The sequence below is a fragment of the Bolinopsis microptera genome, chromosome 7 (assembly GCF_026151205.1).
Source record: "Bolinopsis microptera isolate Bmic1 chromosome 7, MBARI_Bmic_1.0, whole genome shotgun sequence".
Lineage (NCBI taxonomy): Eukaryota > Metazoa > Ctenophora > Tentaculata > Lobata > Bolinopsidae > Bolinopsis > Bolinopsis microptera.
The window spans coordinates 8,956,060-8,982,570 of record NC_087078.1 but is presented as its reverse complement, the minus strand read 5'-3'; the positions used below and the strand labels follow the sequence as shown (position 1 = coordinate 8,982,570).

General features: G+C 37.9%; 2 protein-coding genes across 3 annotated transcripts; one reads left to right on the top strand and one right to left on the bottom strand.

The window, feature by feature from the left end:
* The first annotated feature begins 849 nt into the window (after positions 1 to 849).
* On the top strand, positions 850 to 7,791 carry LOC134817728 (uncharacterized). The gene is made up of 6 exons (XM_063826973.1): positions 850 to 996; positions 1,221 to 1,344; positions 5,076 to 5,195; positions 5,722 to 5,871; positions 6,385 to 6,487; positions 7,485 to 7,791. Exons 1-6 carry the CDS (start codon positions 921 to 923, stop codon positions 7,602 to 7,604), a joined length of 693 nt encoding a protein of 230 aa, XP_063683043.1. The 5' UTR covers positions 850 to 920; the 3' UTR covers positions 7,605 to 7,791.
* A 642-nt stretch (positions 7,792 to 8,433) lies between these two features.
* On the bottom strand, positions 8,434 to 25,819 carry LOC134817727 (S phase cyclin A-associated protein in the endoplasmic reticulum-like). Of its 2 annotated transcripts, none has more exons than XM_063826972.1 (20): positions 23,411 to 25,819; positions 23,091 to 23,180; positions 22,059 to 22,238; positions 21,597 to 21,677; positions 16,941 to 17,060; positions 16,706 to 16,828; positions 16,292 to 16,426; positions 15,804 to 15,956; positions 15,463 to 15,663; positions 14,886 to 15,013; positions 14,443 to 14,618; positions 12,503 to 12,598; positions 12,136 to 12,267; positions 11,752 to 11,853; positions 11,215 to 11,348; positions 10,814 to 10,978; positions 10,499 to 10,648; positions 10,206 to 10,285; positions 9,806 to 9,917; positions 8,434 to 9,629 (listed from the first exon to the last, which is right to left on the bottom strand). In XM_063826972.1, exons 1-20 carry the CDS (start codon positions 24,596 to 24,598, stop codon positions 9,525 to 9,527), a joined length of 3,651 nt encoding a protein of 1,216 aa, XP_063683042.1. In that variant the 5' UTR covers positions 24,599 to 25,819; the 3' UTR covers positions 8,434 to 9,524. The 2 variants fall into 2 exon arrangements, with proteins under 2 accessions (XP_063683042.1, XP_063683041.1); XM_063826971.1 differs by having other exon boundaries at positions 16,694 to 16,828; positions 23,411 to 25,763.
* Between the last annotated feature and the right edge of the window lie 692 nt (positions 25,820 to 26,511).

Here is a 26,511-nt window from a genome sequence, read left to right as displayed (position 1 = left end):
CTGCAGAAAAGTGGGTAAAGTTCTATATAGATGTTATAATTATTAACATAGGAGTTGCATAACATGTTGACCATGGTTCAAATTCAGACGTAGACACATTTTAATAAAGTTACTGCCGATATCTAATTAGGATGAAATTAATTCACTAGTCATTGATATTATCAATATCATTAATTTGGTTGACCGCAACGTCAGACAATATTTTGATAATTATTAGTTATGTTGAGTCTGCCTAACTCGTATCTTAAAACCTAACATGTCAGGGAACTTACTACTTGTTCATGGTTTTACCGCAAGTTTAATGAGGTACATACTACATTATAAGGGTAAATTAGCAAGAGCTCCCGTCCCTTTAATTAATTTCTACTGGCAGTAAACTTGCACGTAAAAACTGGGATCATGTCTCTCAGTGTCTGCTGTTAATAGTTTTACTGCAGTGGGAGGCAAGATGGTTGGAACACGCTGCGCGCCATTTTAAGATCTTTGTCTGCAATGTGCAATGAAGGGAGGGGAGGAACTAGGGATTAAGACTAAAGTTTTGTAGTATCTTTTGTACTTTGCAGTATCTTTTGATTGCGGATGTACACTGATCAAGTGATTGCTAGCTTGAAAGATACTAACCGCCACCAACTCACGCACACTAGTGTCCCAAAAATTATTAAATACATATCCTTATATGGGCATCACGTGTTATTCTCACTCTTAAAGCCCTGCGAATATTACATAAATCACAATAAACGTTTTTATAATTTAGAAACGTTTACAGTGATTTGTGTTTAGATCGTAGCGAGAGTGTATGTTAATACACTGACGCTACAATCTAAAGACACACTCTCTACGATTAGGAGGAGATGAACTGGTAGACTGACCGTTTAAAATGCAACACAAGATAGGAACCCTCACACGGCGCGCTGTAGATAATGGTGAACTCCAGTGACCTGACAGAAGATCGAGGAGAGTCGCCTAATTTCCTAGATTCTTTAGCTAGTTTTAAAGGTAGACGTCTTTACTGTGGTGTACCTATAACTATCTAGGGTGCACGGTTCTTGATTTTTGATGTAAACATTTCAGGTACAATGTGTTTTAAAAGCAATTGTTCTAAATTTTAATTTGTTCGTTATTTTGTATAGTTGAAAAGATCAGACAATGAAATTAACGTGGAGTTTCCAAGACAGGTTTATATCCTTAACATATCCTTATATGGGCATCACGTGTTTCAGACAGGTTTATATCAGAAGCGGAGGAGCTCTTTAGCATATCAGACTCTCGGCCTAACAGTAGAAGCAGCAGGCTCAGCAGACAGAGCAGACAAACTACACTTAGTACATCCTCCTTCGATTTCAGGTCAGTTAATGTACCTTTTGCACGTGCACAAACTTTGCTCGTGTAAGTAATGTGTACGTGCTGCTAGAATATGGTATGTTTCAATTTTAATTTGTCAGTTTTCTAACAGAATAATTAAACGTTGTGAAAATATGGACCCACTGCGATATTTAGGTTACTCAAGAAATGTTGCTTTTGCCGGAGCTTGAATTTTAGTGTGTTTGGAAATTCACGTGAGGGGTGTGATCTGAATGCACGTGCAACATACGAACTTTTACCACGTGCAATATACGAACTGCAGGTTTACCACATGCAATATAATACGAACTTCAGCTTTACCAAGTGCAATTATATACGAACTTCAGGTTTACCACGTGCAATATACGAACTGCAAGTTTGCCACGTGCAATATACGAACTGTAAGTTTACCACGTGCAATATTCGAACTGCAAGTTTACCACGTGCAACATACGAACTGCAAGTTTACCACGTGCAATATACGAACTGCAAGTTTACCACGTGCAATATACGAACTTCAGGTTTACCACGTGCAATATACGAACTGCAAGTTTACCACGTGCAATATTCGAACTGCAAGTTTACCACGTGCAACATACGAACTGCAAGTTTACCACGTGCAACATACGAACTGCAAGTTTACCACGTGCAATATACAAACTGCAAGTTTACCACGTGCAACATACGAACTGCAAGTTTACCACGTGCAATATACGAACTTCAGGTTTACCACATGCAATATACGAACTGCAAGTTTACCACGTGCAACATACGAACATCTTCGTACTATAATGCATAACTAAACATATACCATTATATTAGCTTGAATAATATGTAGATTGTAGATATAAAACTTAGGCAAGATACTCGTATAATATAATTAGGTAACTACCATATTACAAGATTGCATTTTGAACTGTATATATAATTCATTAAATTCAAGAGGTTCCGTGTTCTATTAGTAATAGTATTGTCATGTAACTGTTTAAGTATGTGCGGACACTGAATACGTAAGTCATAGTTTTTGCTCCTGGTCAGTGTCACAACAGAATATAAAGCAAAAATAAATTATATTTGAGGAGTTTCAAACTTTCCTAATTCTTCTTGTTTAATGTTTATAGAGTACAAGTTACAGGCAAGAGACAAGAGATTTTAAATAAATCCAGCCAACAAGAACATTAATCTGTTGCAGACTGTTTACAAGAATTCTTCATTATTAATTTGTATAGTATTCTCGGCTGCAACCGTCCACTGCTAAACGACCACTGCCAGAAATGTGACTTTTGAAGATATTTTATCCCTTATCTCTTGAAAGTAGTGCTTGTTTGAATTTTATTTAGTTGTTTTCAGGCTTTAAAACTGGACGAGCGTGCTAAATCACTCTACATTCGATCATCGAGATTTTTCTAAAAGGGCCCCTGACAGTTGAAACCAACTTCATGTATTTTCGGACGCTGATTCCGAATCACCCACCCCCCCCCCCCCCCCCCCCCCCCCATGACATAGGGTTAAAATGCTCCCCTGGCGAGATATTCAATATTGGCGAAAAACTGTCTCGATCACGTGACATGATCGTATAAGGAAGTTGGTCTAATTTCTCGTTAGGGTTAGGGTTTCAGCATATATGCTTTTGCTATAGGGATTGGTTTAGGGGTCGTTCACATATTACGTAATAATTTGTTGGAACATTTTTACCCCCCCCCCCCCCCCCTCCCCCGTAATCAGTTTTACACCTAGCTATCGTGTCAAAATTACACTAGCGTAATCATTCGGAAACCCCCCCCCCCCCCCCCCCCAGCTGATTACGTAATATGTGAACGACCCTTTAGGGTTGGGATCAGATTAGATGGTTAGGGTTTCGAATAGTCGTTCAGGGCCAGCTAAAGAACAGCTGTTGTTGGTTCAATCACCCATTAAGTGTTAAATGTTTACACCCGCAGTACACATACAAGGTAAAGATAATATTTAATTATAATAAAAATAATAACATAATTAATAATATAATATTTAATTAGCCGGTGACTGGAAGGTCAGACATAAATAGTGTTCTGATCAGTTATTCGTACCTTTGTTATAATTATATTGTCACACTTACAAAATTACAACAGCTGTAGGTGGTATTAACTTTTGTGGCTTCTTAAAGGTTCTGAGCTTTTAAGGGTCTGATAGTAAATTGTTATTCAAGTTCAGTTGGTATTCAGTCGATGGATCAGTTACACGTGTTTTTGATACAATAATATATAGAATCATATAACGGGAACATCGTGTTCTAGTTCAAACAATTCATGGAATTATAATGAACAAAATACTGCCAAGCTGTATAGTAAACTATGTATTAATTACATTTTGAAATCCTGTATTATTATTATATGCACATATATTATGCACAATGCACATTATAATATCTGCTAGATGGGTGGCAGTGAGTGTTGCTATTTAGCTGTTTATCAAAGTGCAGTTAATCGGTAAGTACAATGTTTATCTTATTGTCCTGATCTCTCCTGATTGTCCTTTTAAAGTTTTAAGGGAATCACGTGTTATCCCGATTGTCCTTATAAGGGCATCACGTGTTATCCTGATTGTCCTTATAAGGGCATCACGTGTTATCCTGATTGTCCTTTTCTTAAATTTAGCGACATCTTGGGTATCAGCATTCTCTACAGGGTTGTTAAAATAGATACATTCCAATTGCACTGAGTTATTTATTAGCATGTTGTGCGGGCGACTAATAATCTATTTAGATTGTTTCAAACCAAAACCTGCGAAGTTATTTCAATTGTGTTTGCGATACGTGCGGTACAAAACGTTCGACATGCGAATGATCGGCAAAACTGACAAGCACATTAACCCTCAGCCATGGAAACAGCGCTTGCGTTGTCACAGAAACAATACTCGCGACGAATGTAAATGATGCACTCACTCGGAATGAATTATCTTGAACTTCAGCAGTATCGAATTAAACATGGGATGAATACAATACAGGTGCTTGACAACTAAATTCAACTAAATTATGTGAGAAACCGACAGCTTGGACAGCTTGAATCGACTCTGTAGTTTGATTTGAATCAATATGTCAGCGTGCCAGTTTAAACTTTGAAATTGCCCGACTGCTCCACTAAGCTCTGGTCGTGCTTTTTAGATAAAAATAAGTTTTATGAGCCTGAATTGTTGCAATTTGTTCGCTCAGAGAACCGGATTGTTTAGGTGAGTAGTGAAATAATAAATGTTGCAAGTCATTACTAGAAGGTAGGTGGAGGATGCTGTTAGTCTTCAAACACAAGGAAATATTTTAACTAATAATTATTTGGTCATTGTTTCCTCCACTCCTCCTATACTCCTCTCCTCAGTTAGTCGAGTAAAGCTATAGAAATAGCTGATTTATTTAGTTGATACGATTCCCTTTCTCGACTTAAATTTCCGGAAAAGATTTCAATCATCCACTATTTCTGAGGTAGAAGGGCATTGGGCAATATTCCTTCCTTCTTTACTCTTTATGCATCTTTACGTCTCTTATACTGATTGCATTCTTTTTATGATGCCAATGATTTTCTCTTTATGCACACATAAAATCCCCAAAATTTTAGCTTATAAAAACTGTAAGATTATTTATTCATTTATCCTTCTTATTCCTACTATAACCCACCCTAAAATCCAGGTCACATCATATTCGAGAAATTCTTCTGTATGTTCTGATAATCAATTAACTATTTAATTAATCTGCTAATAACCCGCAGTTTCCCATGGTCGACGAAGCCGGAAGAACCGGAGGAGAATTTCGCAGATGTTCTAGATGAAGAAGAGGACTACTTGGAGAATGGAGATGAACCAACCTGCTACGCTCCACGCAACGATAGGTACCTGTTAATTATGCTAATTAGTTATAATTAGTTATAATTATGACAACTTGTCGACTCGCTAACCCATCCCACCAGGCTGATTCTGTGTGACTTTAGGTCAGGGCCTGTTAAAAGTGCGCTCTTTGAACGGACCGTTCATTTGCCACACTTTCCCCTGAGAACGCACCAGTGATTGTCGCCAGCTAAGCCTAAACCTAATTATCTATAAATTTTACATTTAGATTTCGTATTATATATTTGTTCACACGGTGGAAATTTCGAGACAATTTAAACTGTTCTGAGGAGGAGTAGTTGCCAGACTGGTGTGTGTATCGCTGGTAAATTATTAACTTACATAATTCAAGATCGATTGCATCGGTAAAATAATTAATACTCAATTATTTTGGATTACATCAATTATCGTCCAGCTCACTGTATGTATTTGGTATCATTACAGAAGCACAAGTAAAACTGAAGTGTACACTACACCATAAGATTACCAGGGGCAGTTGCCAGGGCCCTAACACGTGATTTACACGTGCAGGTATTCAGTAGCATCTAAGCGACAGAGTACGGCCACGGCGCGGCAGAGTACGACAGTAAACAATGCAAAAGGGCGTGGTCGACTAAAACGGGACAGTAGTATTTGTATTAAGAACGGGAAAGTTGAAAACGGAACTCTTCTCCAGTACAGGTTTTTATAGGATAATTGTAGGACAGTAAGATAATTGTACTTGTAGGACAGTAAGATTATTGTATGACAGAATATGTTACTGGGCGGTGTCATCCCGCCATATCTTCAATCGTGTGTTCACATATTACGTAATCAGCCGAGGGGGAGGGGGTTTCTAAATGATTACGCTAGTGTAATTTTGACACAATAGCTATGTGTAAAACTGATTACGGAGGGGGGAGGGGGATTATGTAATATGTGAACGACCCCTTATGTATGTATCAGGGACAAAAGGATTTCGCGATTATTTTGGCCCAATTTCGCGATACCGCGATTTTTAACAGACTATACATTAAACTATACATAAAATTTCGTACATGCCGCGATTTCCTTTTGTCCCTGGTGTGTATGAAGTCTGGGGTCCCCAGATAATTTTGCTTATTCGTCTGACTTTTTTGAACTCACACCAATATAAATATGATAAACCTCTACCGATTATAAAATAACGAGTCTAACCAGTAATTCCTCCCACAGTGCATTAACGTTAACTATACAGAAGATAAAGCCCGGTGATATTCCTTCATTTCCAGAGATTATCGACGATTTGCACTGTCTAGAGGGGGCAGACCCTGAACAGGTAATTAGTTAATTAGTTAATTAGTTAATTAGAACTACACTGGGTTTAATTAATAGTGTCCTCATTTATTTTATGTATTCCTACAAAACGTATTTTAACGAACTTTGCTTTGTAAGTGAGTCCAGGAATTGTACTGCTAGCAGGTGCGGTTCTTTCATGACAAAATTCCCGGGACAATCTCCGAAAACAATCTCCCCATACTATTTTAAAAGCTATCAACCATGTCATCAAGGAATAGTTGGCTTGATCTTCATTACCCATTGTTCTATAAAGTCAAGATAATCGTGGGAAGAAATAGTAGATAAACGTTACACCGATCTGAACCATTTACTGGCGATGTCAGTCGGTTACCATGGTCACATGGTCACCACTCACCAAGGTTAATGGTATCAAAGCAACACTGGAAATTAACCGTCTGCAGTTGCTGCTGCTGCTCCATTATTTCGAACACAATTCCCAGGGTCACTGTCTTGTTCAGCGCTGGACAGGTGCTAATTGGTGCTAATTGGACTGGTAATTTGGGTGAAATGAGCAATAAGATGGGTAAACTAGTCATTTAATTCATTCCCATCTGCGTGTACAGCAAGGAGGATATTATGCTCGCACAATTAAGAGGAAAGCTTTGCCCTTTTTTGTGGGATTGTCAATTTAAAAACTCGTGTTTCTCCGGTTATTTATATAGTTATGGACTGATGGTGTAACTTACAGATAACTTACTCATCTTGGTAAGTAAGTTACACCCTAATTAAACGGATTAAACGATTAAAGAAATTTTAAAAAAAGTCAAATTATAATGGTAATGTCTATTATCTTAATTTATGACTCACATATTATGCTACTTAAGGGATCGTTCACATATTCCGTGAGCCATCTCTAGACCCCATCTCCGTAAGCCATTTTACAAAATACACATAGCCATTTTGTAGAAATTACTTTGATTTTCCAACTAAGGTGATACTACAGATTGATGAAATGATTCGTAACAATTTGATTACAGGTTCAACTAATAGTTGATAAGTTGGAAGCGCTCAAGCTAACCATCGCCTCCCTGGATAAGCGACTTCAGAGCATAGACCGTGGTCTGGACAGACTGAAACCCACACCTTTATCCGAATAGTGTATCACGTTACCATGGTTACACAACGTTACCATGGTTACACATACCATGGTAACACAACTCACATGTACCAGCCCGAATGGTTGACCGACAAGACAACTGAACCTAGTTCCCACTAACCAATCAGCTTAATTGGTTAGGGTTAGGGTTAGGGTTAGGGTTAGGGTTAGGGTTAGGGTTAGGGTTAGGGTTAGGGTTAGGGTTAGGGTTAGGGTTAGGGTAAGAGTTAAGGTATAAATTGTCTAAATTGGGTTCAGTTGTCCGGTAGCCACCCGAATAGTGAACTTTCTCACAATGTCACATAGATTAGCCAACATTTAGTTTTTTTAGTTTTACTTAAAGCAAGTTTTAAGTAAGTTTTAGCAGGAGCAGTTGCCAGGGCCCTGACTCAATATTCGTTTGACTTAAATTTAACACTCAATTTCAAGTAAAAACAACCTGTGGTTTGAAAACTTGTAGAACTTTGAAACCTCTGATCTGACGCTACTACTACTACTATAACTTTTGATCAGCAATCATATTCCCATCTCGGCACGCCCTTATTTTTAAACCACTTACTAACTGTATAATACTCAAAATTAGATATTTAGCTTTAAAAAGTATGGTCTTATATTTAATATTTTACTGAATTCATAACAGAGCTCGGTGAATATGAAGAAAAGTGATAAAAATGATAAAAGCAATGTTATCTGTTTATGAGGACTTTAAGTGATTAGATTTCCGGGGTTTTTTTGGAGATTCTTTTGTTGAAAAATGTTGCACGATTTTATCAATTCATGATGGATTGTTTCAAAAGTGAAATGTAGTTTAATAAGAAAACTATTATTAAGAAAATAATTTTAAAGAAATTTGTATTTCTCTAACGAGAGGTGAAACGGTACTGTTATTTTAACCGTTAAAAATTAATATATGCATTGCTTTGTTAGTATTAATTAATTAATGAAATAATTAATTAATTAATATGCTTTGTTAGTATGTACTTATAATTGTTCTTGGTTATATCAAGTTTTATCACACCCCGATTATTAATCTAATCAAAAAAGTAAGAAACGAACTTAGCAAATTGCGATAACCGAATTCAATTTAGTTACAAATACGTATTAAAGATACATAGCACCTATTACCATAGCAATCGTACAAAATAAATAAATATTATTATAAGTTATCAACATTTTATCTATTTTCACATTTACCACTGAACATGCAGAGCGACAAGAAATCGCGTGTGTTTCTTATTATATCAATTATTTACACACCAAGTACCAAGTTTTAAGTAATTTCACTAGTTTTCTAATCAGAGTTCAGGTAATCAAATAATCGTGCAGCAATTTCGAAATGTTTTACATTATTAGGTGATCAAACTTTCAGTCTCTCATACCCTAAATAAGTTGTGTTACTTTGGTACCTAACATCCAAATCACTTCAGTGACAACTGGTCAATAATTAGCACCTATCCTAAAGCAAATTGTAGCATTATTGTCCAAATCTAAGCTCGTCAGTTAATTATAGACTAAGGTCTACACATTGTGGTTAACACATTGTGGTTAACACATTGTGGTTAACACATTGTGGTTAATACATTGTGGTTAACACATTGTGGTTATCACATTGTGGTTGACACATTGTGTTTAACCAATGTGGTTAATCACATTGTGATAAACACATTGTGTTTAACCAATGTGGTTAATCACATTGTGATAAACACATTGTGTTAAACACATTGTGGTTAACATATTTGCATTGTGGTTAGTCCCCACAAAACCTAGCCCTGCTCAGTGAGTTCTATAGTCCGGGCTCCATCAGTATACAATGAGATGTTCCATCAAACCTGCAGAATAGCGTTGCTATGACGATTCTCACGTGACGTGGTGTTGTGACGTGGCGTTGTCATGACGATAACCACGTAATTTCACGAGGTCGTCACGTGACTTCAACGTCTGGTGTTTCTAGGAATTTGAGTGCTTGTTGGAAGACGGAGCGAGGGTAGAAGTTTATGTGTTTTTCTTTGGAACTCTTTAGTTGTTCCTGAGAAATTGGTCAATTGTTAAACATAATAATATAATCTATTTAAGTAGTTAATATAAATAATAATAAATTAACAGTTGCAGTCATATAGTTTATTTAATTGCTTTTATGCACAATCACCAAACCGGGCTCATTGCTCAACATGTAAAAAGATAATTGAAATAATAATATCTCACCTTAAGATACGATATGAGCATAACTTTGTTAACTTTCAGTTGGAGAATTGCCAAATTAGAAGGACAGTCGTGACACGCTGATATGAGACTTGGAAACAAAAGATTCATTGACCTGAGGAGTTACGTAAATTAGTATTTTTACAGTTCACGTAACTAAACTAAGTAGTTGCTAAATTTAATAGTATTGAAAGAATAAAGGAAGTCTGCAATATCTAACGTTAGGTTTCTTGAAAATTCCAAAACTTTTTGTCCGCAATATGATACAAAACACTGTTGTCATGACAACAAAACATGTCAACTGTTTGAAGAGTTCTACATCCAGAGCTGGAATGTTCACATTCCGGAACTGATATTTGGGATATTTATTAATTGTAGGTTTATGGGTGTAGAGTGTAGGTACCTGATATCTGAGAAGTAGGAGAAGGGAAGAGAAGAGAGGAGCTGTAAAATTGAGGGCGAGGGTCCATTTTGTAATAGCGCCTGAGAGAGTAGTAGTTACTACTTAGTTATAATACTTAGTTATTACATAGTTACTACTTAGTTATGATACTTAGTTACTACTAAGTTGTGATAATACTGATAATTCGTACAGAGCCAAGAGACGGCAAAATTGAAATTAACCACACTGTTTCATATAGGGATAAACAACATATGTAAATATGTTCCACCTAAATGTGTTTTAAAACAGTATACCTGGTTAGAGGGGTGAGAGAAGACTACGAATCCTATGAGTTGCACACACAGGTCCAGTATATCAGTGTAGGTGTGGTGAGAAGCGCAGGACAGCACGAAACTGCACACGTGGCGGAGCTCTAGGGACATTCCTTCACTGTCCATAACTGTCTGAGAGGGGGAAGGGGTTACCATGGTAAAACTAGGGGGGGGGGGTCAAGATGGCAGGTCAGGGAGTCTAATGTCATTAGATTCTAATGACTTACAATCAAAGTTTCTAAATCACAAGGCAGGACCTGTAAACTTAACCATTACCCAAGTATTACCCTCACAAACCTGCAGAGTGTGAAGAGAGAAGCGGGATATATCCAGCAGAGTTCCCAGACACTGTTTAACTACACAGCGCTTCATGTCAGAGAGGGGGGGCGGTGCGCGGCGCGGTCCTTCGTACAACAGCACGCCGTACAGTAGTGTCACTATGTTACATGCTTTTGTGAACACCTGAATAGTAAGTGTCACTAACTTAGTGACATTGTGGGTGTTCTTTGTGATTTGTTCCATTTTTATATAAAATATTTCGAGGAATTCATGTCGCGTTAATCCAAGAATTAGAAATTCACTTCGAATGAGCAGCTAGGTTGGGCTATTTATCATATATTGTGTTGTGAACGCACAAAGCTTGAATACATTTGACTTTAATACATTCTAATATGATGAGATGTATATTGTATACTCACGAGAGAATCTACAAGCTGTGAAGGGTCGTTCTTAGTGGGGGAGATTGAGATAGCAGCATTAGGGGTTGTCATGGCAATACAACAAGCAGAAAGTAGTTGCAGTGAACTCAGCAACACCGAACATCCGTTATCATCTGAAATTTAAAATCTTTAGAATTTCCTAAAATTGTGAGAAAAACAGACAAAAAGAAACGTATCCAACTTAGTGAAGTGTTAACTATCATGACGAGTTGAGTTTATTCCAATATTTCTCACACAAGCACCAAGATGTAAATCAGATCGAACGAGAAATTAGATCGAACGAGAAATTAGATCGAACGAGAAATTAGATCGAACGAGAAATTAGATCGAACGAGAAATTAGATCGAACGAGAAATTAGATCAAACGAGAAATTAGATCGAACGGCGTCTCAATTAGATCTGATTTACATCTTGGTGACAGTAACAGTACGGTTATGTGAGTAATATACGTATCATGAAACAATAATAAAACTAAGGTTTGCGGTAAACTACCCACTTTTGCGGTAAACTACTCACCTTTCAACTGGTAGTTGTAAGTATCCGTACAGGTCCTCTGTATCTGTTCTATTATCTCTTTAGAGACAATGTAGCTTATCAGATCACTAGTTAAACTATCACCTGAACAGAGGTTACTTCAATAATAAGAGGTTACTTCAATAATAAGAGGTTACTTCAATAATAAGAGGTTACTTCAATAATAAGAGGTTACTTCAATAATACCAACTTTGAGAACGAAGGGTTAAACGAAAAGAAAAGATGCAAATGAATCTACTGTTCCCGTCCACTAAACCCCGGGTCCTGATGAATGTAGAGGTACCAGATAATTACACATAATTATGTAACTACAGGTAATTATGAAATTACATATAATTATGTCCGTTTATAACAGCTAAAACTCACAAGGAGTAAGGGTTCTAATGAGAGTGGAGGTAAGTTTAAGTAGATCTGAGTAAACAGCAGGAGTGGTTACGCTAGCGTGGGCGTGCAGACAGTCAACTATATCTGGTAAAGATCTTACACAGATCTGACTTCCTGCAGAAAGGGGGATTGTCGGTTATTACTTTATAACTCCAGTAAAACCCTGATTTTCTGCGCCCCGATTTACCGCGGATCTATCTATTTACCGCGGATCTATCTATTTACCGCGGCTTTTGCCTTTCCCCCAAACTCCGCGCTTAATCGGGGTTTCACTGTAACTAGTTGGAGAAAAAAGTCTATTATGTACAAGCAAAGAGATAAGATAGTAACTTTTACCATGTTTATATACCTGTGCTAGATAAAAGTGAGGATTGCAAAAGAAGTTTTGATAAAGAAGCAAGGTGTTGTCGCTCCGGTAACATCGTGCACAGCTGTTCGACCACCCCTGAAACATTAGATAGTGAATGATAATCATTTAGCCGGAAAAATGAATTGCCTACAGCGACATTTATCACAAATTAAAATCAATATCAATAAATCGTGATAAAATTGCTAATAAATTGACTGCCAAATCCATTGCACGTCGCTATAATTAACACTTAACTAGATCACATTTCCACTTTCTCAACTCGTTTGTTTTGTCAGAAGTTGTCCCCACTACTAATTAAACACAGGACTTGGGCTGTTTTAAACGGGACCTGATGGAGGATCTAAGGAGGATATTTAATGGCGAGATGATCAAGCACACTTCCAGGATCCACCCCTCTCCAATTGCAAATGACGTCAGGATCCCACAATTCAACAACGTCGTCACTTCCACTCCTCAGACCTCAGATGTAAGTGATTTAGAGTCCACTAACTCTCTGTTACGATCTCTTCATCTGGAGAGAACAGCCAGGAGCAAACCAGATTCTGCTGCTACGGGTGGTGCTGCTCCTAGACGTCTCGGTAAAAACTTGAGTGTTTCAAACGACTCAGACTCGTATCACACCCCAAGGTCCTCAAACCTAACAGTCAGTACTGAGGACGATATTCTCAAAAGCAGCCCTGATAAAGTGACGTCATCACGAGACACTCCACTCTGTGAAATCTCCCTGACAAGCGAAGTTTCTACTTTTCCCTCCCTCGACTTCACCCTAAACACTCCCCCCACCTCCCCTAGTTACGATATCAAACCTCTGCTTACTCCTCCTGAAGCCTCAACACGGATACTTGCCCCTGACCCACCTCGTAAAGCGAGGAGAACAGGTGGTTTAAGGTGCATGATAAGTGATGTGAAGGAGATAAGGGGCTGGTTTGGTGACAGTAATAATGAGAGCGGTGGGGTGGCAGGGTGTTACCAGGGTAGTTGCATGAGCCTGAAACAGTCGTTTGATTTCAACAAACTACAATCTCCTAGTAGTCCTGAAGAACATGATATTGGGAGTGAGGACTTGTTTGAGAGAACATTTGATGTGGGACAACTCCAAGGCCAGTGTGGTACATTGAGGGTTTCAAACCTTGATAAGTCTATGATGTTGAATGGAAATGTGGAGCTGCTCAAAGTTATTCGGATAGATCTGGAAGAGATGGTTGACGAAAAAGATTTCGCCGCTTTCGACGGACTTGTGGATCGAGCGAACCAGATTTTTGGACTCCTAGTCGATAAAAAACTCTTGCCTCGATCAGTTATTAACATGGATACAAACAAAGTATTGAAAGAGATAAAGAACAGCGAATTCAAGGTTTCAGAGATAATTGATCTGATCATGGAAATAGAAGAGGAGGACCCAAAAGACGAGCTACTCGAAGAATTGAGGGATCAAAATCTTAGAGAGGCTGAGGATAAGTTGAAAGAAAAGGAAGCTAGCTTCCTTGTACTTCAGATTTCTAACGTTGTTAATCACGAGATTGCGATCACCAACGCCAGCAATCCGGAAACCTCTGTATAAACAAAACCTGTTGCTTGGCTGGTACCAGGGATATTATTATTAATTCTAATATGTCTCATTTATATCACGTGGATTGTATCGATTGTATAGTTTTTCCTCTATTCTATAATTACAAATTTAACTTTATTCCAGAGAGGCTCTTTCTTTCAGGAACATATCATCATCACCAATTATGTATGTTAAACTCAATATATTTTTAGACGTATTAAACTTGATCTTGTGTCTTAGTCTCAATTTCAAACGTAGCTCTAACATAAACATCTAACAGACCAGCTAGACTCAACATAAATAGTTGAGCTATAAAATAAAGTTGATAACTTGACAATTAGTATAATCATATAATAATTAGTATAATTACCTTTATCTATGAGATGATTAATGTCTGTTTTAGTGAGGACGGTTCTACTCAAATCTCCCAGTCCCTTCTCCTGAGTTTTCTGGTTCTTCATGGCTTTAATGCATTTGTAGAGTCTGTTCTTGTTGGGACAGTCTTTAGGGGGCTCTAGAAGCTTTACTGTGGGTAACTCAGAAATCCTGCAAAGAGTACTTTGAATAATGTCCTAAAGTTCCATTATGAAACCTCAGACATAGGGTGATAAGTACAATTTTATGCAAGTCTGACAATTCATCAATGAGCTATTGAAGAGTGAGACTGTAATCAGCTGTTGTGTAAGCACAAATCTCGTTACTTACTTGTTGGTTATTCTAGTTTTAATTTACTTGTTGGTTATCCTGGTTTTAACTTACTTGTTGGTTATTCTAGTTTTAACTTACTTGTTGGTTATTCTGGTTTTAACTTACTTGTTGGTTATTCTAGTTTTAACTTTCTTAGACCGCTTCCTCAACATCTTCTGTCGGTTGATGACATCCTGTGCCATTGGACACAGTTCATCTGTGTAGTCAACTATGTGCTGGCTTTCAACCTCAGCCTGGAAATGTAAATTTCACTAACTTATTTCTATGAACGAATAATTTGATAAAATTGTAGCATGCACGCGTAAGCAGTTATTAGTAATGTAGCTTGAGACATTCATAATATTTGTCTTCAGTTGTAACTTTAGCGTATGATATGCAGATTTTGCAGAGTAGAGTAGTAAAGTAACATGTACACGTTATAATAGTGTGTAGTCCCTGACTACTGCTGTGTTAACTTTAACAGCGACACATAACTATATGTCAACAGAGTTATTAAACGTTTAATTATCTGTGGTTTTTGTATTGTAGGTACACTAACACGATATCTGACGACACTGATGTAGTCTAATGTACTACACAAAATGTAGGTTCGTGCATACCGTTTTGTTAACATAGAAAAGTAAGGATCGAAAAGAGCTAAACCTAATAAATCTACATCAAAATATTACAAATTAAATCCTACCTCATCTTGACTGGACTTCTGATGGCGTTTTATCATGTGAGACATGAGAACAGCCTCAGATACGATCTTGATATTACACTTTGAGCACCATTTAGGAGGTTGATATAGGGTGTGAGTTGGGAGGTATTCCGAGGACACGTGCTGGCACAACATAGCTGCTTTCTGCTGCATTTCTTTTAACTTGGACGTCTCCTTTCGATTCTGGGGAACACATTTATAAAAAGTTGGGGGAAATGCTCGAAGATTGGCTAATTGTGAAAATATTCAGTATTGCAGAGACGGCCCTACGAATAAGTAATGGTTAGTTACATTAACAACTAAATGAGAAAACCGTTACTAACTTTGGTTTTACTAGGTTTGTTGTCAGTACTGCTGTTTCTGTCGTTGTTATTCCTATCACTCTTCACCAGTTCGATAGTTACTTCTCGCTCAAAGGCTCTCTCTTTGGCAGCCTCCTTAGCCGCTGTTTCCATCCCTAGCTTGTTTAGGTCAACCTTAAAATAGACTCTTATCAGGTGGTCCTATGTAATGTAAAGTTTATGCTGATGACCTCATGCCGGTCGATGGCGCGTTTGTATTTTGAGGCTTCGCGCGCGCTTCAAAAGCACGTGAGTAGCTGCTGAAATATAAGATTTGCTTGACAAAATGTCAGCGCGCGTCACACCGACTGAACTATAATAATGAAAAGTGTGACCGACCACCTGTAAAACGCTGATTAACATAGTGATATGATGTAACTGAATCTAACATCATCACATCAATTAAAGTCACACTGGAAGTAAGAGAGGAGGCATATAAAAAGATGGACAGTATATCTAAAATTAAGTACTTTAGCTTGAGATTCCTTGATTTTATCTTCAATGTGCGCAATTCTTGCCAGTCTGTCCGCCTCAATCGCTTGCTTTCTTTCTTGAACTGCATCTTCCTTTGCTTGGAGTTCTTCTGACCTTCTCTTACGCTCTTCCTAATGGATATTAATATTATATGCGCCTACTACTTTAATAATTGGTTAGAAGTTTTCTAAAAATCTGATTTAAATTTGAACATAGATCACAAATTTACCAGTTACAAGATACAACACAGATAATATATACAACACATTATATACAACACATATCACAACACAGATACAACACATATCACTTTATCATAACATATCGAGAAGGCCATGCAAAACAGCACATTCCCACAGATGCCGTCACAGATCAGCAAATGACGTCATATAGCAAACCTGTTGTCTGACCTGCAACTCTAGTCTTTTAGACTCTGCGACTTGTTCCTTGGAAAGTAGCTCCATCTTCCTGTTCTGTGCTTCCAGCGTGTTTATAAAAACTATCTCGTTCACTTTCTGGTCCTCTTCTTGCGCCTGCAGTTACGTAATTTAGGGCTTAAAACTATTTACTCTGATAGAACAATCAGCATAGCGAGATATTCTAGATTCTGTAAGTTTAACATACACAAAAACATGCCAAACATACCTTTCTCTTGACTTCCGCTATCTTTTTATCTCTAAGTTGTTCAGCACGTGCCAGCTTTTCAGCGTGTGAAATTGCACGTGCGAAACGCTCTTTCTCTTGCTGCTCTTGAAGATCCTTTATCTGAAATAATTGCAGTGTAATTAAAATAACTGTACTCGACCAAGAGTTTTCGTGTTTGAGACCAAACCAACTATAAGTATAATTACCTCAATTCTCTAGTCTTTTCAGACGCAGAATCATCCACACATTTGACTTCTTCTGATGTCTGGGACTTACAACCCCAGATGTAGATTTAAACAACGACGTTTTATATATTCAACGTTTAATAAATATCACCAATTTACTGTCTAATGAGTCAACAGTCATATACCCATGATTAAATAAAGATGTTGTGTCGATCAAATATCATTAAATGCTTCACGTAATAAATACCGTTATAAATTGATGATCATATATATTGCGCACCTAATATTCTATAAATATAATATAAGGGGCGCAGTGATATATTTCGATAATCATTAAATTTTAATTGGGGTGTGGCGATGTAATTTAATAATGTATATTAGAGTCGAGAAGTTTCTAGTTTCTTGGACTTTATCTAATACTCAGTTAGCCGCTGTCAACTGAGTGAGCCTGGGTTATCTTGAACTTATCTAACTTCTTAAACTTAACGTTCAATAAGTTTAATGTCAAACTCTATACAACTGTACAAAGGGGAGATACACCAAAACCGTTTTTGCTCCGAACATCGATTTTATTTTATATTATTTTTAAATAGACAAAAAGAATAAGATTGTACACCTTCAAAAATTTTTAAAAATATTCCCTCATCGAGAAAAAAAATATTTTTCTTTTTCGAAAATTTTTAAAATTTGGAGAAGTCTGTCACTGTAATACCGATAGTTCGGCCATTTAAAAAGTTTTTTGGCTAATTTTTTAACTGAACATTACTTACACTCCGAACTAGAAGCCATTGAAAGGATTATATAATTGAACAATTAATGACCAAGTTACAGACCGAACAAGGTCGAAAAAAGAAAAATTGGGATTTTTGCCTACCACCAAAGTTGTACATTTCACCACCCGCCCAGGTCATCAGATATCGCTTCAAAAGTTCTTGTGAGTGTAGTTGATGATCATGGCAAGCTTTTTGGAACCGGATTTCTCTCAATTTTGAGTTTTAAGCTATGCAATGTGGCCTCAAACGACTTAGTAAAATTCATCGTAAAAAAGGGCAAAAAAGGCAGATTTAAGGCTTAAAATGCCTATAACATGACCAACCCTGGAAGTCCCTGTCTCCTCATCGTTAACCCGTAAGGGGTTGCACCAGGGGCGGTGGTAACAGAACTTCAAGACTCTCGGAGTCTGTTGTCGATATCTATGTATAATATATTTATGGTATATAACTTGGGAGTCTCGCTCTCTAGCAGCAGGAGTTGGAGAATGGGGACGCGTTGTGAAAGCCACCGCAAGGAAGGCTTACAGTCGACGCCGACCAATCAAAAGAAGCACCAAATAGGTGCTTTTAGAAGACAAATTGTCTTAAATAATTTTCTAGCTCGAACACAAGGGTCCCCCCTTGTATAAATTTTGTACAAATTGTACACATTTGTTTAAAAATTTTGTGGCTTTGAATATTATAAATGTCGTACTAAAAGATTCGTCTTACCAAGCTGATTACGATCCTGTAAAAATTATTTCAAAAAACTGATACTTTTTGAGTTATAGACGTTTTAAGCCTTAAATCTGCCTTTTTTGCCCTTTTTTACGGTGAATTTTACTAAGTCGTTTGAGGCCACATTGCATAGCTTAAAACTCAAAATTGAGAGAAATCCGGTTCTAAAAAGCTTGCCATGATCATCAACTACACTCACAAGACTTTTTGAAGCGATATCTGATGACCTGGGCGGGTGGTGAAATGTACAACTTTGGTGGTAGGCAAAAATCCCAATTTTTCTTTTTTCGACCTTGTTCGGTCTGTAACTTGGTCATTAATTGTTCAATTATATAATCCTTTCAATGGCTTCTAGTTCGGAGTGTAAGTAATGTTCAGTTAAAAAATTAGCCAAAAAACTTTTTAAATGGCCGAACTATCGGTATTACAGTGACAGACTTCTCCAAATTTTAAAAATTTTCGAAAAAGAAAAATATTTTTTTTCTCGATGAGGGAATATTTTTAAAAATTTTTGAAGGTGTACAATCTTATTCTTTTTGTCTATTTAAAAATAATATATAATAAAATCGATGTTCGGAGCAAAAACGGTTTTGGTGTATCTCCCCTTAATCATGCGCTAAAACAATGAGCTTGTCTCCAGTAAGATCGGTCATCTGCAAAATATAATAATATCATTTCTGTCGTTCTTAAGACGTCTTACAGATACGGTGCGAGGCTCGGGTTTACTAACATACTAGTGTAACCTGTGGCTGGGACTTCACTATCGCAGTTGAAATGCAAAAGTATAAACCCGTCTAATATATTCGAAAAAACGCATCACATTTTCGTAGTTAAAACAGTGCGAAAGTATAAACTCGCTCAGTCCAAACAGACCGCAATTTAATTCTGAGTGCTCCTCATAAATCTAATAGTAATACTTGATAGGCAATCTTGAGGTCGACTGCCAAATTACCTAATTATATAGCAAATCTGTTAGGAGGGGAGAGGGGGCGAGAGTGGGAGAGAGGGAGAGTACGTGAGACACTTTAATATCACATTTGAGTCACAAAATGATCAATTAAACCACTTAACACCGACCGATTTAAAACAAACTTTAATCATTTGGCTTCGTCAGAGTTTTCTCGGCACTATACCGAAAAAACCAGTCCCATATCTCTTTCCGTTTTCCTGATTAAACCGTTCGTAAATTACAGACAGACACACACATTTATTGAGTTTATTAGTATAGATTCCTCATAGCTACAACCTGAGTACGTGATATAGTTGACATTTAACATATTCACTATTGGAACACTGCCAACACTTCATATTCAGTTACTGCCAACTGTTTGCAGTAGGAACCTTCACAGTTACATAGTGCTACTGCACTAAATACATATAATATGTCCTTGCATCAACTTACAGTATATTATATCCAGACTTGAGTTCATTGCCGGATAAGTAACATTTTGACAGTATACGTATAATTATAGTGATATTATGCGGTTATTTACTTAGTTTTTCTTTAGGATTATTAAAATTCTTTCTTGTACATTAAACCAAACCACTAAAATTGTCGCAATTATGATTACGCATGAGATGTTGTAAACTTTCCATAAGTCCACAACTTAATGTAACGCAGACTTACGTTGTGTGAAGCACACAGCTACAGTAACCGACATCCCCAAATACCTATGACGTCATAATATCTTAACTACAAACCAACACTAACATTACTAGTGTTTGTTAGTCTTGCATTCCCTCGTTTATACGTGGCCAGGCTATGTGAACATGCTATGTCAGTCTGATACGTGACCAAGCTATGGGAACAGGCTATGTCAGTCTGATACGTGACCACTGACCAGGCTATGTGACCAAGCTATGACACTTGACAGTTTGTCAGTCTAAGGACGAAGGCTCGCTTCTAAATGCTAATCACGTAATTTTATTGATGGGTTATTATTTTTTATTTGGCTTGTGGAAACAATCATCCCGGCATCATTATGGGCATTGTTCAAAAGTTAATGTGTATTTATAGCTGGCAACATTCCCAACATTCCATGAGAACGGCTGATGTTACCATAGAAACACGAGTGGCGTTCCAAGAGCACCTAGTCTATTATTAATGAAGAGTTGTAATGTGTATATTTAAATATAATGACGTAGCACTTATTAGTAGTTAGTAACTAATTAGTAGTTAGTAACCTATTATTAGTTAGTAAGCTATTAGTAGTTAGAAACTAATTAGTAGTTAGTACGGTAGAACGTAGCTCCAAACCAGATATTTGCACTTTTTTATACTCTTTACTAACCATCAAATTGATTTTTGGATAGACTTATTGATATCCGTTCACAGCTTTATCAACTGCCAATACGTAGAACCATTGATGCAAGCAAGTGAGAAGCTAATAGTCCTATACAATACTAGTAATTAATAAGTACGTGGTACTTAGTTACTACTAATTATACCACTAAAGTATGTGGAGATATTTCCCACGAACCAATTAAAATAGCAACAGAAGTATTGAGGTGGTTACCAATTAACTAAACTTAGAACAGTAGAACAGTAGATTGTACAGTAAATTGTACAGTAAATTAAACAGTTCTACTGTTCGGACTGCTGAAATAGTAATTAACGTGTATTAGCGTGGTGGGTACTACCAATTAAAACTGTGCAAACTAGATAGACTACTGGTGGTGACTGCCGACTGGGAAGTAATATCTTGTTGAGTACTACAACTAATTAACTAATTAACAACCAATTAACAAACTACTACTAATTGAGTGTTATCTACTAAGGCCTGCTTACCAGGATCCAGCATTTAATGTGACTTAATTTTAACACGTACAGGATACTTACTTACTAACTGTCTAAAGACAGTAAATTCAACGAAGCACCCACACACTATATAATAGTAGTATACAATAATAGTAGTATTACGTAATATAGCATAGTAGTATAATATAATAGTATAATAAGTATTAACTGATAAGATTCTAACCTGTTCTTCTTTTATCTTTATCTTCTTCAGTTTATTAGCCTTCTCCTCCTGGATCTTATCTCGTTGCACTTGAGCTTTAGCCTGAGTTGTATTGGTAACCTAGTAACCAGTATTGGTAACCTAGCAACCAGTATTGGTAACCTAGTAACCAGTATTGGTAACCTAGTAACCAGTATTGGTAACCTAGTAACCAGTATTGGTAACCTAGTAACCAGTATTAGTAACCTAGTAACCAGTATTGGTAACCTAGTAACCAGTATTGGTAACCTAGTAAACAGTGTTGGTAACCTAGTAACCAGTATTTGTAACTTAGTAACCACTATTGGTATTAACTATTATAATATTTCGAAATTCAGGACAAAATAAATGCTGTTTCTACCCGCCAAAACGTTAAAATACACACCAGTATAACACTACTGCTAATACCAGTACTAACTTATCAGGTCACCAGTCAGCACTTACCAGTCGCTCAGTGTAGTTCTTGAGCACTGCGTCAGTAGTGTTGCGCTTCCTGCTGGGGGAGCTGAGGCGCTGGTGCAGCTGCGGCGCTTTACCAGGTGAGCGCCCGCCCCCTGAAGAGCGACTACTGGGGGACCTCCCCGGGGAACGACCCGGGGACAAGCAACTGTGGTCCTCATCATCCTGTGATTATGTACTGTTAGTGTGTTGTTCACATGTACTGTGTGTAATTACAGGGTAAGTGCTAGGTAGATGTACAGGGTACAGGGTACAGGGTACAGGGAACAGGGTACAGGGTACAGGGTACAGGGTAAAGGGTACAGGGTACAGGGTACAGGGTACAGGGTACAGGGTACAGGGTACAGGGTACAGGGTACAGGGTACGGGGTACAGGGTACAGGGTACAGGGTACAGGGTACAGGGTACAGGGTACACTGTACAGGGTACAGGGTACAGTGTAGTGTACAGGGTACAGGGTACAGGGTACAGGGTACAGGGTACAGGGTACAGGGTACAGGGTACAGGGTACAGGGTACAGGGTACAGGGTACAGGGTACAGGGTACAGGGTACAGGGTACAGGGTACAGGGTACAGGGTACAGGGTACAGGGCCAAGTAACAGAAACTTCTGACATTGTGACGTCACCTCTCTATTTTAACATGCAACTAATTCCAACAATATCGTTGTACTCTACACGGATCTGTATTCTGTACACACATATTGTACTTAACTCTAATGCATAATAACGCAGTGTTATCTACAAGTTGTTATGTCTATTATATACACTTAACACTACGTTACACTTAACACTACGTTACACTTAACAACTCACGCGAAAATCTGCACAGGAATCAAAGTTACAAACAACACGGAATAGGTTATCACATTTCCTTACTCAAAGTTTCATTTAATACATTTTCATTAATCGGAAAACTAGAGACTTGAATTAATAATTGAAGGAACAAGGATCCCAAAATAATCAGCATTATGTATTAACATTATGTACAGATGGTAAGATAATTAGAGTACACTGACCAATGTATCTGTGCTAACTGAACTTTGTTCACTAATCTGTCTCTTTCTCTTGGATATCATAACCCGGTAAATGTTACAGTTGTCTTCTTCCTTCAAATTAAATTGTTAAAGCTTGAAAATCAGACCAAATTGTACCAGTAATTCAGCTTAATGTTTTAAAACATTAAGCTGAATTACTGGTACAATTTCGTCTAAAATTTGGTCATCAAATTTTTGGTTGAAAAACGAAAATTTTACCATTTAATGATTTATCAGTACACCAATGTGAAGTCCATTAAGCATTGAGTGTAAAAGTAATTTATCAGGATAAGAAAACAAACCTCCATTTTGGGATACATGGACGAAGCAGGAACAGCAAATATCTCCACGTGATCCTCAAAAGTATGCTCTGAAGCATCAGTCTGGATGGACTTACTTTCAGATGATATCTTGGAGCTCTCTGCATCAGTATCATCAGCTGATTCTAACACAAGGGCACTGGAGTCATCTGCTTCAGATACCGACAAGGGCTCACTTTTGTCGTTGGATGACGAGGATGCTTCATTAGCATCTGATGAAAGATCGCTTGTATCAGGAGTATCCTCCTGCGGAGCACTTGAAATAACTGATTCTTTTTCCTCTGAGACAACTTCTTTGTCATCTCTAATATCTTTCTTGTCCTTTGCAGAGGGGGTTTCTAAAGTTTCGGAGCTTTTAGAGATTGCCTTCTGAATGTCGCCAGCATCTGGTATCTTTAGGTTGTCAGATAGCTTAGTGTTACTTTCAAGAGACTTGGTTTTTACCAGCCGTTTATTGGAGGTTTGTTTACCAGCTGCCCCCCTGGAGGAGGCTGTAAGTGGCCTGGAGGCTCTAGTTAAGGTGGCTGATTTGGTTCCTGACGGCTTTGAATTGACTTTAGCAGACACGTTTTTAGTTGAGGGGGTAGTTGCTGGTTTCGGTTTGATACCTCGGGAACTTTTAGTTTTTTCTGCACCATCCGATGATTTAGCTTTTGTTTCACTGGCTTTTGACCTTGCTGTTGATGAAGAAGAATCTCCTGCAGACTTTGCACTGGCTCTAGAGAGCCTAGGTGACATAGCAGAAGACTTGGTTACGTCACTGGGTTTAGCAGCAGTGGTGTTTGGTTCCACTTGCTTGCTGCTGTTTGGAATAGTTTTAATACGACTTTTACCTGAGGAGATGCACCATCCATCCTCATTAACATGAGATTCTTTAGATCTAACTATTTTGTTTGTTTGTAATCCTCTTTGATTGGGCAATGACTTGGATTTAGACAAGGCTGGCTGATTCCTTGAGTTAGGTCCATACTTAGAGGTGGTACCTGCCTGTCGATGATTAAGATATCTGCTAGGAGTAGATTGGTATTTAGAAGAATAAGGGTTCTTATAAGGTGCCACTGGAACGGGACTATCTGACTTACCCTTCCTAACTAAATCAGCCCATGATGTGGACCTGGCTAGAGGGTTGAGGGGTAAAGACATTGAGGACTGTACAGAACTGGAAGACATGGTAGATAGTCCGGATTCAGAGAGGACATCCACCTCTTTTCCCTCGATGTCAACTATCTCTGAACTGCATGATAGCTTTACTCCTCTGTTTTTAGATCCAGAAGCGGACTTTCTTATCGGTTTTTCAGGGACTGTTGAAACAACCTGACCAAGGTGATTGAGTGCTTCTTCAGTTTCTTTTTGGTCAGATTTACTGCTATCAGTACTCTTAAGAGGTACTTTTTCCAAGACACGTTCTTTCTGCTCTGATTTTACTACAGGTTTCTTCTCACTCTTGGTAAGAACAGTATCTTGATTGTCTTGGAATGCAGAACTTTTTGCAGAACTGTTTTGTTCTTCTAGTTCCTTTTGTTCTGGGGTATCCACTTCAGGACTAGTTTTATCATCAGCTTTAGAAACATCTTCCTCTTCAGGACTGTCAGCTTTTGGCGCTAACAAGGACAGTTCTTGGGTTTCTGAAGTGGCTTCTTTTGTCTCAACTGGAGGCTCAAATTTTGGTACAGTAATTACTTCACCTGCAGAAGGTGCTTCCTGTTCTTGACGGACATCAGACTGAATAACATTACTCGACTCTACAGAGATCTCTGTTGCTTCTTCCTCCACTGTGGAATCTGCAATCTCTTTTACATCTGAAACCACGGAGGTATCAGGAATATTTTCTGACAAATCTTCACTCTTTTCTTGCTCTACTGAACCTGAACCACTATTAACTTTGATTGGTTCACTTTCTGTCAAGCTCTCTGCCGACCCCTCTAGTATATCAGATTGTATAGAAACACTCAACGAGTCGCCCTCTGTTCGCTCATTATTTACACTCTCCGCTCCTGAGCAGAGTTTCTATTCGATTGTTCTGGACTTTCAGCTAGACTATGATCAGACCCATCAGAAGTCACGTGTACAAAACTATCAGGAGTGGTTTGAACAACAGTCCAATCAGCTTTAGCATCCTGTACTTGCTCGGACTCTGTCATAACTTCATCTTCTACACTGCTCTTGTCATTGATAGCATCAGCAATCTCCTGGTTAACAGCTAGTGAGTCCTGACTTGTATCATGTTTAAGATCACAAGTTCCATCAGCATTACCTGAAACATTGCTGACATCAGCGTCTAATGTTTCTCTGATACTGCTAGCTTCAGAGATAATTTCAATTGAAGTCTGGGCACTTGTCTCAGTTACATTGCTTTGTAGATCATCTGCAATTGGTGTCTCCAAAGCTTGTGAAGCAGTCGCTTGAACATAATTGTTCTCAATAACAGGCAGGACATACTCACCAGTATTACTATCACCCATCTCAATCTGCACAGGGGTAATGTCCAAAGAATTAAGATTATTTGAGTTGGATGATGGCTGAACCTTTTTTTCAGAATGGCCGTCAGAGTTTCTTGATTTGTAGTTGTCATGCTTGCTGCCGCTTCTTCTAGGCTTGGTATAGTTTTTCTTACCATGAACATTGTTGTTATTGTTATTATTATAGTCTATAAAGCCAAATTGTTGATACTGTTGTGGAGCTGGAGGTTGTGGAGGTTGTCCGTTCTGTGCCATGTAATCTGGGGGATATCCAGCGAAGGGTTGGTTGAATGACATGTAGTTTACAACGTTGGGGTCTATCATAGGGAAGGTTCCAGGCATTGAGTATTGAGGAAATGTCTGAAATAAAAGGAGGAATTATCAGTTATGTTCATGTTTTAATTAAAGCGTAATTTTAAAAGAAAAAACGGGTTCAGGAACTGAAGGATGTCATAAGGGGCATTATATACAGTATACACGTATTGTTTCGTATTCTGATGGTATAGAGAGGCCCAGTATAGAGGTTTGAGTGTATCAATATCATGATACAATTTAATTCTGGAACACCCATGAAATCATAAAAATACCTCTTTTACCAGAAACTCCATTTCCTTAATTACAGTA

Bases quoted from the DNA above. Each gene is read 5' to 3' on its own strand.
- LOC134817728 (XM_063826973.1), top strand. From the start codon at position 921: ATGGTGAACTCCAGTGACCTGACAGAAGATCGAGGAGAGTCGCCTAAT. The intron at 1,345-5,075 runs GTCAGTTAATGT...AATAACCCGCAG, and splicing joins ACATCCTCCTTCGATTTCAG to TTTCCCATGGTCGACGAAGC. The intron at 5,872-6,384 runs GTTTTTATAGGA...TTCCTCCCACAG, and splicing joins GGAACTCTTCTCCAGTACAG to TGCATTAACGTTAACTATAC.
- LOC134817727 (XM_063826971.1), bottom strand. From the start codon at position 24,598: ATGTCTTCCAGTTCTGTACAGTCCTCAATGTCTTTACCCCTCAACCCT. The intron at 17,061-21,596 runs GTTAGAATCTTA...CAATTATTTCAG, and splicing joins TAAAGATAAAAGAAGAACAG to ATAAAGGATCTTCAAGAGCA. The intron at 10,286-10,498 runs GTATACTGTTTT...CTACTCTCTCAG, and splicing joins TCTCTCACCCCTCTAACCAG to GCGCTATTACAAAATGGACC.